The sequence below is a fragment of the Phasianus colchicus genome, chromosome 4 (assembly GCF_987193195.1).
Source record: "Phasianus colchicus chromosome 4, bPhaCol1.hap1.1, whole genome shotgun sequence".
NCBI classification, from domain to species: Eukaryota; Metazoa; Chordata; class Aves; order Galliformes; family Phasianidae; genus Phasianus; species Phasianus colchicus.
The window spans coordinates 21,460,223-21,472,276 of record NC_143439.1 but is presented as its reverse complement, the minus strand read 5'-3'; the positions used below and the strand labels follow the sequence as shown (position 1 = coordinate 21,472,276).

Below are 12,054 nucleotides of genomic sequence, written 5' to 3'. Positions count from 1 at the left end.
CCAATTATCTCATAACTCTCTTGGCTTTCAAATTCTATCTTGCATTTTACTTGTCTTCATGTCGTGATAGAAATCATACTTCAAGTCAGCAAAGGAGGTGATGCTCATGTGTCCCTCAAACTGTTATTGGTAATCCTACTTCCAGGCTTTTTAAGAATTCTAATTACGTACAAACGTTACGTTGATAATAAAGTCTTAATTCTTTTGTTATTTCTATTAATATGGATGACATGGCTGTGGGTTTATCAAGAGGAAACTCAATACTTAATACTCGTTTCTTTCCCCAAAACCAACAAAAACATGATGATGTTAAGCTTTGCTCAGCCTCAGTTGGAAAAAGTTCTGTGTATTACTGTTACCAAACTATTTCTTGTTGCAAGCAGATTATTAAAATGAAAAATGTTAATTATGTATCTTCTTAAAAAGGAATCATATTAACATCTGAATATCCATTAAATAAAGCTTATAAAATGTCTACTGCTCTTAATTTTGTTCTAGTACTTGGATTGGTGAGTGCTGCTAGATGCATCTTAATTATATTTTCTGATTTTTTTGAGGTCATTAGAAGAGATTACTTTGAAATCCTGTGGTGTCATCACAGACTCAAGGTTGAAAAGTCCAGTTCCCCTGAGGACTAATAGGAGTGTAGATTATTAATTTTTTTTAAGCTATTGGTTGTTGTTTAATTTTAAGCTGTCAAATGTAAAAGATGGTGCAGTGAATTTCTCACTTGAGTGCCTATACTATGAAATGTTTGGAGTAATTTATATTATGTTCTTGGAGTTGATGAATCCAGAAGGCTGAAATAGGGAAAAGTAATCAAGAGCCTAAACTTTAAAGGGGAGATAGAGGGAGAATACATCTTCTCTTTCCACACCATTTTTATATTATGTTTGTCATAATAGGAATTAATATGAATAACAAATGTGTAGCAAAGAGAAACTTACCTTTGTTTCTTTATTTTCAGGTTAACAAAACCCTTGTCGTTTGCGGATTGTGTTGGGGATGAACTACCATGGGGGTGGGAAGCTGCATATGATCCTCAGATTGGTGTGTACTACATCGATCACATCAACCGTAAGTATCAGTTTCAGTTTGCCATATTGATCACGTAAAAAGACTTATCACAATCAGACTTTCCTTCAAGCATGACTGAGAATAGGAAAAGATTTCTTATGTGAGAATTGTTACTATAATTACAATTAATGATTTTCTGCCACTGAATTATCACATTTGTGTGCGTGGGCTTGGGGTTGGTTGAAGGTGTGCTCATAGTTATTCACATGATTCTTAATTTTTTTCTGTGGAAGAAGTCCATGTAATAAATGGCAAATAAAGATGGTTTACATCTGTTGGTACTTGTAAAGTATAGGGTGTTGAGTGGCTATTAAATATTCAGCAATGAGCACTGATGGATACAAGTACAGTCAGATACGTATAACCAAAAATTGACTTCAGTCCATCTACTGAAAGGAGCTATTAGTTCAGATTGCATGGAGTGTGGGGGCTGTTTGTAATTTGAACATGAAATCTGGCAGAAGCACTGTAGTTCTAAGAAAGTTGTAGAATACAGTTCAGTCTATAAATAATGCTGTATTTTGTGGTAATTGGAAAGGGAATGGGGAATTAAATTGCTGGGGAAAATTTGACCTTTTGTATAACATTATTGGCTTCATAAGGCTTACAAGAAAATCTGGTAGAGGCAGGATAACTGCACCTCCTTCTACATACATTTTTAATTGCATGCAAGTTACATCTGAATCATACTAAATTATAGCAAAAAGTTTTGAAATGCAATGCATTTTAGACGCATCTAAATGAATGTATTACTGAAAGCATTTGTCTTCTTTTTATGTCTTTGTTAGTCCATACTGATGAACACCTTTCTCATCTTAGAAATGATCTTTAATAACATAATAGAAGGGATTCCATTTAGGATGTCTGAATGTAGGTTCCTGCACTTGTGCTAGCAGTGCAATGTGCTTAAACAATAGTAAAGTGTCTGTGGCTTTTTGAGATACTTCAGATTAGCAGAGACAACTGCGAAGGATCACTAGATAAGGTAAGGATGGCTGAGAGACCAGTGGTCTTCGGGAACAAAAGCTGAAGAGGAGGCTGGTTACCCAGAGGCATTTTAAAAGTATGCACAGATGAATCAAGCCTGGGATGTTTAAACTGCTGTTGTAGTCAGTAGCCATCTTGTCAATGCGGCCAGTGTATTCAAAAGTGTGATTTAAATGACTGGTTGGTTGTCTGTTCTGTCACTGAGCTGATTTAAGCTCCTTTTGTTGGGTTCAGCTGTAAGTCTGATAAATCAAGATTGGCCAGTTTTACTGGCCACAGTAGATGTCTAGATTTCTCAGACAAAACCATTAAACACATAATGAGCAGGAAGCTAGAGCTTAGCACAAAAGACTGTAAATTCAGAATGTCTTAGTTCTGATTGTTCCCTCCTTTTATGTTAAAAACTGAAGGCTGAAAATTTCAGCGGTGGAATTTCAGTTAGTGTACAGGACGAGACCTAGTGCACTCCTTTTGAAGGTGGAAAGTGACAAAAGTTCCAGTGGTGTCATGAGAAAAAGTACTAGGCTGCAGCTTGCAAACTTATAAAAATTCTGTCAAATTTCTGTAATGAAAGGTTCAAATATTATATCACAGAACTGCAGGTTTGGAAGGGACCTCAAAAGATCATGAACTCCGACCCTTTGCTGAAGCAGGTTCCCCACAATAGGTCGCACAGGTAGGAGTCCGGATGGAGCTCTAGTATCTCCACAGAAGGAGACTCCACCACCTCATTGGGCAGCCTGTTCTGGAACTCTATTACCCTTACTGATCTTCCGCATGCTTTTATGGAACTTTGTATGTTCCAAGTTTTAGGCCATTGCTCCTTGTCCTCTCAGTACATGCCTGGTGTCAGCCTTTTGTCTCCAACCTCCCTTTAGATATTTATAAATGTTTATCAGACCCCTCATAGTTGTCTTCCCCATGCTGAATAGCCCCAGATCATGCAGCCTTTCCTCATACAGGAGATGCTCCAGGCCCTTTATCGTATTTGTGACCCTTCATGGATCTCCTTCCAGGAGATCCCTGTCTTTTTTGAACTGGAGAGCCCAGAACTGGATACAGTGTTCTAAATGTGGCATCAGCAATACAGAGCAGAGGGGGAGGATCACCTCCCTGGATGTGCTATCCACACTCTTTTTAATGTGCCCCAGGATCCCATTGCTTTCCCTTCTCATATACAAATTTTAGAAAAGCTAACTGTCCTTGATTGCCAGCAGCAACTCAGTTTCTCCTCCTGCAGTAAAGGGTAAGAGCTGGCTGTGAGCAGTCTGCAATTGTGAATGCTCCCTTGAGCTTGAGAAACTGTGCATTTGGTGTCAATATGTTTAAGTATAATTTTGTTTTACTATCATCTTGTATATTTCTATGTAGTTCTTTTAAAATATATATTTTCTTGTTCTCTCTGATTGCCTTGGGACTTTCTTGTGATTCTCTCAGATGATGTAACCCACTTCAGGAAACACTGACTGAGGTCATTATTTTATGAATGTATTACTCCAATTAGGAATCTTAATGTGATGCTTTCAGCCTCAAGGGAGACCAGATTACAGGCCATCTGTCAAGGCAGAACACGCATATGATGTGGATAGCTAATACCGTAAGAACCTAAATTATTACCCTGTGGTTCAGTAGCACCTTTTGTTCAAGGGATGAATAAAAGGATATTATTTGGTGATCAGGGACTGAGGAATTTCTTTTGTGCACGATCCTCCTTACTGTGGTTTGGGAGGGTCCAAAGATTTTTAGCTTGTGCTATCACTCTTAAAATTCTCATTGCACGAGTATACTCACGTTCTTTTTCTTTAGCTTTCGATTTTGCTAACATTTCCTGATTTTATTGAATAATACGGTTAAAAAAGCAATACAAAAAGTCACACAAACCTCTTATTCCACTTAATTTCACATGTCCACAGCCAAAGCCATCGCTTTCATATTTTTCCAGTTTTTCTACAGGGTGTTCAACGTCAGCCTTTAAAGTGGGTGCAAACATTTGTGCTCTTTAAGATTGGGTTTGCAAACACTTTTAAGCTGATATAATCTCTGAAAGAATTGGTCCTGCTCTGTTGCTACCTCTGGCCTTTTGTTCTGTCTCTGCAATGTTTTTGCTTATACTGGCATGAATATTTGCATGGCCAGACAGTGAATCAGATCAGGGAGCTGATTCGAGTTGAAACTAATCCGGCATGGAAAAAAAAAGTTGCTGTTTGTTCTCCTTCCCACACCCCTCTTTATGCAAGCAAGGGAGGGAAGGTGACCTGGGGATAGGAATGAATACTCAGGTGGACTCAGAGGACAGCTTTTTGCGGTAGCACTGGTTAAAGGTATTTTGAAATGACACCCTTGAACTTTCATCTAGTGTGTGCCCTGCACAGGCAGGAAGCAGTTTTGGCTCTGTGATTTCCAGGTGCAGTTCTTAGTGCCAGTTGCAGTTATCACTTGCTGTAGTTCCTGCTCCCATGTCGTGTCAGTGTGACTGCAGGGAATGATGGGCAAACACTCTGCTTCCTGAGGTGTGTGAGCCCTCCTCCCCTTCCTTCCCCACTGCTGCTTAGCTTTTCTTGTGTGGCTCATTTTGTGGGATGTGTGTCCATGGGCAGCTGCAGAAAGGGAGAACTTGAAGTGTCAATCTTAAGCTTGTTCTCTCTTCTGGGCCAGAAGCAGGTCCCAAGAGTTGGTGGGGCTTCAGCCTGTAAATGTGCTTGTTTGCAGATTTTAGCTGCCAAACTTCAGTGGGTTTGTGGTTTTGATTTGAAAGGAAGGGTGATTACTGATGTCCTTGTACACCTCTTTGTGATCAGGATTGTTCTCTAGCTGCAGAACTTCCAGGTACATTTTACTGAGTCTGTGTCATCTTATATTGATGTTTTGTTTGTTTCTGAATGGGTCCAAGTAACAGATCTCAGTATCTAAAGATGAGTGAAAACAAAAACAAAAAAAAAAAAAAAGAAAAAGCTAGCAAGTACAGATGTACATAGAAGTGTTGGAATTCTGGTTTTCATTCTTAAATTCTTGAAATTTGAGAGATCACTTTGTTACACAACTAGGTGATTTCCATATTAGTATTAGTGGTATTCAAGAAGGTTGTTTCCTTTACATTTTGAGAATTTACAGAGTTCAGAGAATGAAGTCCTGTTGTTGTAAACCTTCTTTCTTTCTAAGACCTTGGCTTATCTGAAAGACTTCTACTTTTTTGGCTCAACATAATTAGTCTGAGGGAATCCTGGGCTGGGACAAGTTCTGCCTTGCTTTCAGTACACTGTGTATTCCTAAATAATTCATCTCCTTCCAAATTTGATTTTCAGGCTCAGGAATAACGAGGAATAAGTTGGTGGCCTTGAGTGTGGCAGGGGGGTTGGAGATTCATGATCCCTTCCAACCCTGGCCATTCTATGATTCTATGATATGTATAACAAGTGATGAACAAGCAGTTGCTTACCACCTGCTGACTGATACACAGCTAGTTCCTGAGTAGTATCATCCTGCACCTCGAACTACCCTCTTTTCAAACTTTCTTTCTGCAAGATGTCATACGGTGCAGAATATCACTTTGGTGTGCTTAGGCCAGCTGCCCTGGTTCTGTCCCCATGCAGCTCCCTGTGCCCCCCACCCCCTCTCACTGGCAGGACAGTATGAGAAGCCAAAAAACTGGAACAGACTTGGCTCCATACACCACTGCTCAGCAGCAACTATAGAGACATCAGCGTGTTATCAACATTGTTTTTCTCCTTAACCACAAACATAGCATCATACCAGACATTATGAAAAAAATCAACTCTGTCCCAGCTGAAACTGTGTACTGTTTGTTCCCATGATACATCACACTGTCTTTTAAGCAAGTGGTGCCATGCAAGCATTTGGGAAACAACTGTGATGACTCTTTACTGTCAGCAAATACACATGGTGAAAACCCAAGTACAGTGTATCTATCCTGAATCTTACAGGCTGCTATCTTACCCACCCTCTGGCAATAGAGAGTCCCATTTAATAGGGAAGGATTAGAGTAATCTGGTCTGTGCAGTCAACCAAAGGAGGGCTAAAACAGTGAAGACTCTGGATTAAAGATGATGTTTCTGCTAACGTTTATGTAAAGATTATACTTGCTCTTTTTTTTTCTCATGTTATATTTCTGACAGCTGTAGCAGTAGAATATTACCTACCTCGTGGATAATGTAGAGCAAAATGCTCAGTTTCTGCTGCATTTTACTCTGAAATCTGTAAGCATACGCTATCACGATGTCTAGAGGCAACTAGCATGCCATAAGGATAACATGTTCAAGGTTTCTTAGTAAAAATCTATGAATAAATATTTTTTAGAAATCTGCTCATGCTCACACAGTAGAGCTGGGAAGCATTCTCATTTTCATCTCTGTCATGGTTTTGGCTGGGATTACGTTAATTTTCTTTGTATGTCTTTGCTGTGCTTTGGATTTTTTCTTCATATAGTGGCAGCATCACATTGTGATGATAGTCGCTGCAAAGCGGCGGGATGTGTCAGCTCCTCGTGCTGCCCTGCCAGGAGGGGGCTGGAGGAGCACAAGGAGCTGCGCTGGGTCAGAACCAGGACTGCTGGCCCAGGCTGACCAGAGGGATGGCCCATACGGTATGGCATCATGCTCAGCAATGAAAGGTGACAGGAGACTGGAAAACGGAGGAGAGAATGGTGGGAGTGCTGGCATTAGTCTCCCCAAGAAATGCATGATGATCCCTGCTTTTCTGGGAGTGACTGAACTGCTGATGAGGTAGTGGGAAATAAATTCCTTCATTTGCTTTGCTTGTATACACAGATTTTGCTTTACCTAGTAAACTGTCTTTGTCTCAGCTCACGAGTTCTCAGAGTGTTACCTTTTTGATTCTTTCCTGCATCCCATCCGGGGAGAGAGAGCAAGCAGCTGGGTGGTGCTAGAAGCCTGCTGACTTTCTCAGTTCAAGCACAGAATTATTTTAGGGAAAAGTGAAGAAGGCATTTGGAAGAGAGGAGACATTGCTCTTGTGTGAGTTCTACGGCAGGAAACAAACTGTAGAGCTCAGTTCAGAGCATACTCATACTCTGAATAACCGAATTTACCTTCATGTCTCTCCTTAGAGCTCATATTCCATCTTATTACATGGTAAAATGTGATTTTCTTTGAGTATGCAGCGATGTTTTAGATCATTTTAAAGACACTCTATATGTCATCTTGTTGGGCTGCACAGTCTTATTGAAACTGCTTCTCTGTAATGTGCTACTCTTTATTTTTATGTACCTATTGAAAAAATGCATCTTTTTGAAACAATGTAATATTTCTTTCTGAATACCTCCTCAAATGTATGGGTGCAAATTGCTTTTCTTATTCTTTGAGGTTGAATACTAAGCATTTTTAAAAAGGAGGGGAGTGGAGAGAAAAAGGAATAAGAAAAAAAGTTGTTTGGAAAGCCTCTGGTATGTAAACAATGAAGTGCATTCCTTGTGCTAGTCCAGGAACACGCTGTTATTCTCCCTGAAACTGCTGCTAGTGCCTTTGTTCCTTTACTGTTATTTAAGGCTCGCATCTCAGCTATCTGCAATATTTGTTATAGATGAAGTATGACGAAATAATATTTACATTGTTTTTTTCCTATCTGTACTATTGTCTGATGGCAGGCAAAAAAATGGAGATTTGAAAGTCAGTTTGCTTATCAAGAAACACAGGATATACTTGTAAAATAAACATATCCATAGCAATTATGTAATGCTGTTTATAAAATTGCTTTCACCACCCTTCATTGAGCTAACTTCAATCACCCCACGATGGTTGGTATCAGATACCAGTTTTCCTCTCCTGATGTTATATATCAAAGGGTTGTTGATGAGTTTCTGTTTGTGCCGTTTTGAGACGTTTTTGTGCAGGATACCACTGCAATCTCTGACTGCAGCTCTCTCCAGATTGGCCTGACTGTAGCATTCTCCAGGGACTTGCTCTCAGCATATTGTGAGCTGTTTTCCAGATAGGCCCTCCTTCTCAATCCAATTCTGTGGGATAGCTGCAATGTTAATACAACAAGGATATCGGAGACTATTCAAACGCCAACCCAGATTTAGTTCACGTGCTTCCTTCAGTTACTGTGCTTTGGGAGAACCACCAGGAACAGAGGACTCTGCAGTGTAGTTGGTTAGTGGGTCTGAGTTTTTGAAGTCCATGCTGTTTCCTACACTTGGACTCTGGTGGATGAATAGTTCTGTTATTGAGATTCTGATAGGCTTGCTGCTGCCAAAAGAAAGGACCTCCATTTCATTCCCCTGATGGATTCTTCTTTCTTCTTTATACTGGCTACTTGGACCTTCAGTAACCTGGCACAATTCACCTATCCTGCCAGGAAATTGTACACATACTTTTATCTTCAGGTTTTGGCCCAGTGTGTGTGTAGCTGGACCTAGTGTGATGAATAGGCTTTGTGCAGGGTTGGGTGCCTGTGCAAAAGAACACAAGAATGGGCAGCGTTGGGGAGTATGGGTGAGATAACATGGTGCAACCTGCAGCCCCAAAAATGGGCTCTGATGGTAGCCATACAGGTCCTGTGTCTCTGTTCCTCGTTTCTAGCCAGCTCAACTAGTTTCCCTTGGTCCTGTTACATTTACTAACTGGAATAACACAGGCATGTGATTAAACAGGTGAGAGATTTGTCATCTGGATGTAAAGTATAATACCACAATGTTGTCTGTGCCTGCCATGCATGTGTCCTTCTCAAATGGTGGCATTTTTTTTTTTTTTTGTAGGGCCCCCCCTTTCAGAGTACTGGCTCTCAGCTGTGTTGCATAAATGCAACCTGCCTGACTGAAGACAGATTACATATGGGTCATTCTAGAGCCAATTGCCACTATTATTTTATTTGGCAAGGGGAGATGCTGGAAAAACTATTGCTTCCACATATTGTTAATCCTGTAGTAAAATGTCCAATTCTCTTATGTCTAGCAGTAGGGCGTCAGGGAGCTGTTCCCTTCCCTGTGGGATTTTCTAGTGGGATTTTAATTCCATGTGTTTTAGAAAAATACGATCTACCGCTGATAAGGTAATAGTTTCCTTCTGTTGAAGCAGACTGTAAAAATTTGGCAGGCCGTCTGGATAGCAGAGAGAAACATAACATCTTGACTATCTAATAAAAAAAAAAATTGACATGCCTGCTATCCCATATGTCCTATGTATAATATATATCCCATGTATAATTATGTGGGGTATACGTAACAGTATACCTTGAAAAGCTTTGTTTATTCCTTTGGTTAGAACTCGCTTCAAGGGCAGTAAAATAAGTCCTGACATTTTGGCTTTGGGTTGTTGTTTTGGCCAGATTCTTTACTCAGTCTAAGTGCATCAAACCTGGCTGGCAGTTAGCCAGGAAGATTGTATTTCATTAATAGCAGTATGATTAAAGCCAACACAGCTTGATCTTTTACATTGCAAGGCTGTGATAATTTCAGTTCTCAGGAATGTCCTTGGGTGGAGTGTGCCATCCTGCTATGTATGCTGTCTTGCCACTTCAGAACTAAAAACAGAAGGAAATTTATAAGTTTGTTTCTATGTACTTGCAGTAGTTAAATTAATGGGTTTTAAATCAAGATCTCTTAATAGAATTGAGTAATTTTGCTTCATAAGTAGTTTTGCCAAATGATGCTAAAACCAAGTCAAATTAGGAACATGTAACATGAATAGTAGATTTCCCTCTCATTCCCTGCAACGTGCATTCTTTTACTAGAGTTTATTATTTTATGTTATGATTGAACTGAGAATGTTATAAATGAAGTCTGTTTGTTTTTAATAAATCTCCAGTCAGTGCTCTTCACACATCCTGATGTACTACTCTTAGTTGTTTAAAGACCTGTTTTGAGGATATGCCTTTTGTTCACATCAAAGTTTATGCCACAGAAGGTATAGCGGCCAAAGGAAACAGTGAACTCTTGTGTTTAGCTATCTGGTGATTCCAAATGTTGGAGAGGTCATGCCTGGGGGTGGTTTGTTTCTTGTCTGCTGCCGATGCTGGAAGCCTTGTTAGCATTTTCTAGAATAGATTCAACCATTGAGCTCTGTCTTGTGCTCATAATTAGTGTTTACTCCTCACCTGACCAGAAGAAAGAACATCTCTCCATCTGTTTAGCCAACAATCTGTTTCGTCCATGACTTACATCTACTTTAGATGAGGTTATAAGGCATCCTGTTGTAGTCACCTGGTGGAAACATCTGTCTGTACTGAAAAAAGGAATGAGCCTCTCCAAAGTTCATTCTTATTTAACAGCTGATGAAGAATAAGAAAATGTTTGGATCTTATTTGTGGCTTGAATTTCACTCTGTGGTTTAAAGATGAAGGGTTTCCCATATCACCTTGGAACATTCAGCGAGCTGTTCCCTCTCTACCATGTATAAATACTTGATTTTGAAAGGAGAACTCTGCTTCTAAAAACAACAAAAAAACAAAGGCTGTTGCAAGATACATGTGCTCAGATGGATGTGCTTTTCAAAATGTAGTATTACAATACCAGAGTTGTTACCTATCGTTCCATCTGTGTTTTGTTGTTGTTCTTGTGGTATAGTTTTTTTTTCCATCTGTGTGATAAAGATGCTGTTTAAAATTCAGATGACTGAAGGTGACAAATGGATAAGCGTTTGTGCAGTGCACAGGTACGCGCTTATATATATGAACAACTTGCCAAACAAGTGATATAATTTTTTGGGTTTTCCACTTTGCAATATTTGAGAAGACATAGAATGAAGAACAGTTGAGAAAGCTACCCCTGCTTGGGGAAAGCTGGCAGGAGTCTTGGTTCTGGGATAGCCATCGTGCGATACCTACATGGACGGTTATCCAAAGCTCAGTTTGCTGAAGAGACACGTTATAAAATGTGGGGTCACCTTAGGATTGGTTATGACTATCTGAATAAAAGATATGAGGTCGTTTTATCATAGTGTTGTTTTGCATATGCTGCTTTGAGAGGCAAAAAGAAAATGTTTGATTGTATTTGTCAGCAATAAAAAATCATCTGCTGTTGACCAGCTTTGTCCTTCTCTTGCAGTTGCAAGGACAGGGCATCTGTAGGCCACATTTTAGGACTCTGCAGGCTATGTTTGGTCTTTGGGCTGCATGTTGAGCAATCCTCACTTAAAACCTACAAGGCAATTACCTACAACATGCTCGAAGATGAGACCTTCCAATCTTGTACGATTATTTGGTGGCTGCTGGCTGGTTGCACTCTTAAAACACAATCACGTTGCTACATTCTTCGTTAAAAAAACCCCAACGTAACTGTGTTTATCCTATTTGATCACTGACCCATGAGAATCCTGCTTCATGCTCTTCATTCTGCTACACAAAAAAGGACACCTCTGGAAGCAGGCGCTTCTTATCTTGTGTAAATAACTGCGAAAGTGGAGGTGCGTTAAAGCACAATGGCAGTAAGTGGCCACAGACCGGGACATGTGTTGACTGTTAGGAGAGAAAAGGTATTGATTTGCTTCTTTGTGCTCCTGATATCCTTGTGGAAAAGAGCAGGTGGCTGTAGCACGGGTGTGTGGGTGTTTCTGTAGCTATAGTTAGTTTTTTTGGGAGACCATTCTTGTTGGAGTTACTGAAAAAACAACTGTAAAGCTTCTCTACTTTAATCTTTTATGCACCACACTTGGCTTTATACGATTTATAGTCTGCGCCCTTCTGCTGCATGCATCTAAGAAATACCTTCCCAAGAAGAAATAAAGAAGCTTGACATGTTTGTAAGTGGTAGAAACAGTACCCCCAGCACCGGGGGTACTCTTTGTGTGTTTGTCAAAGCATTAGTAGTTATGTTATGCTGCCAGTTCAGGATTTTACAGAGTTAGTTTTGTGGGAAGCTTCTTTTTATATCCATGTCTTTGGTTTCTGTGATATTAGCACCAAGAAGAGCTTTTGAAAAACTAGCAGTTAGCCATTGTGGGAAATTGCTGTTAAGCAGAACCTGTCCTTATCAGCTTTTGCACTTAAAAAATCTGTTTTCAGATATGTAGTTGAGAG

The 12,054-nt window shown here is 39.9% G+C and overlaps 1 protein-coding gene across 3 annotated transcripts in view; it reads left to right on the top strand.

Moving 5' to 3' along the window:
- The window catches only part of WWC2 (WW and C2 domain containing 2), an 85,649-nt gene that overhangs the window by 25,309 nt on the left and 48,286 nt on the right, over positions 1-12,054 (top strand). For all 3 annotated transcript variants that reach the window (XR_016465922.1, XM_090138909.1, XM_031607466.2), the window contains exon 2: positions 968-1,077. Coding sequence is in view for 2 of the 3 variants with exons in the window: in XM_090138909.1 (XP_089995035.1) it covers positions 968-1,077 (110 nt within the window). In the remaining variant the exon portion in view is untranslated. The remainder of the gene's footprint in view (positions 1-967; positions 1,078-12,054) is intronic.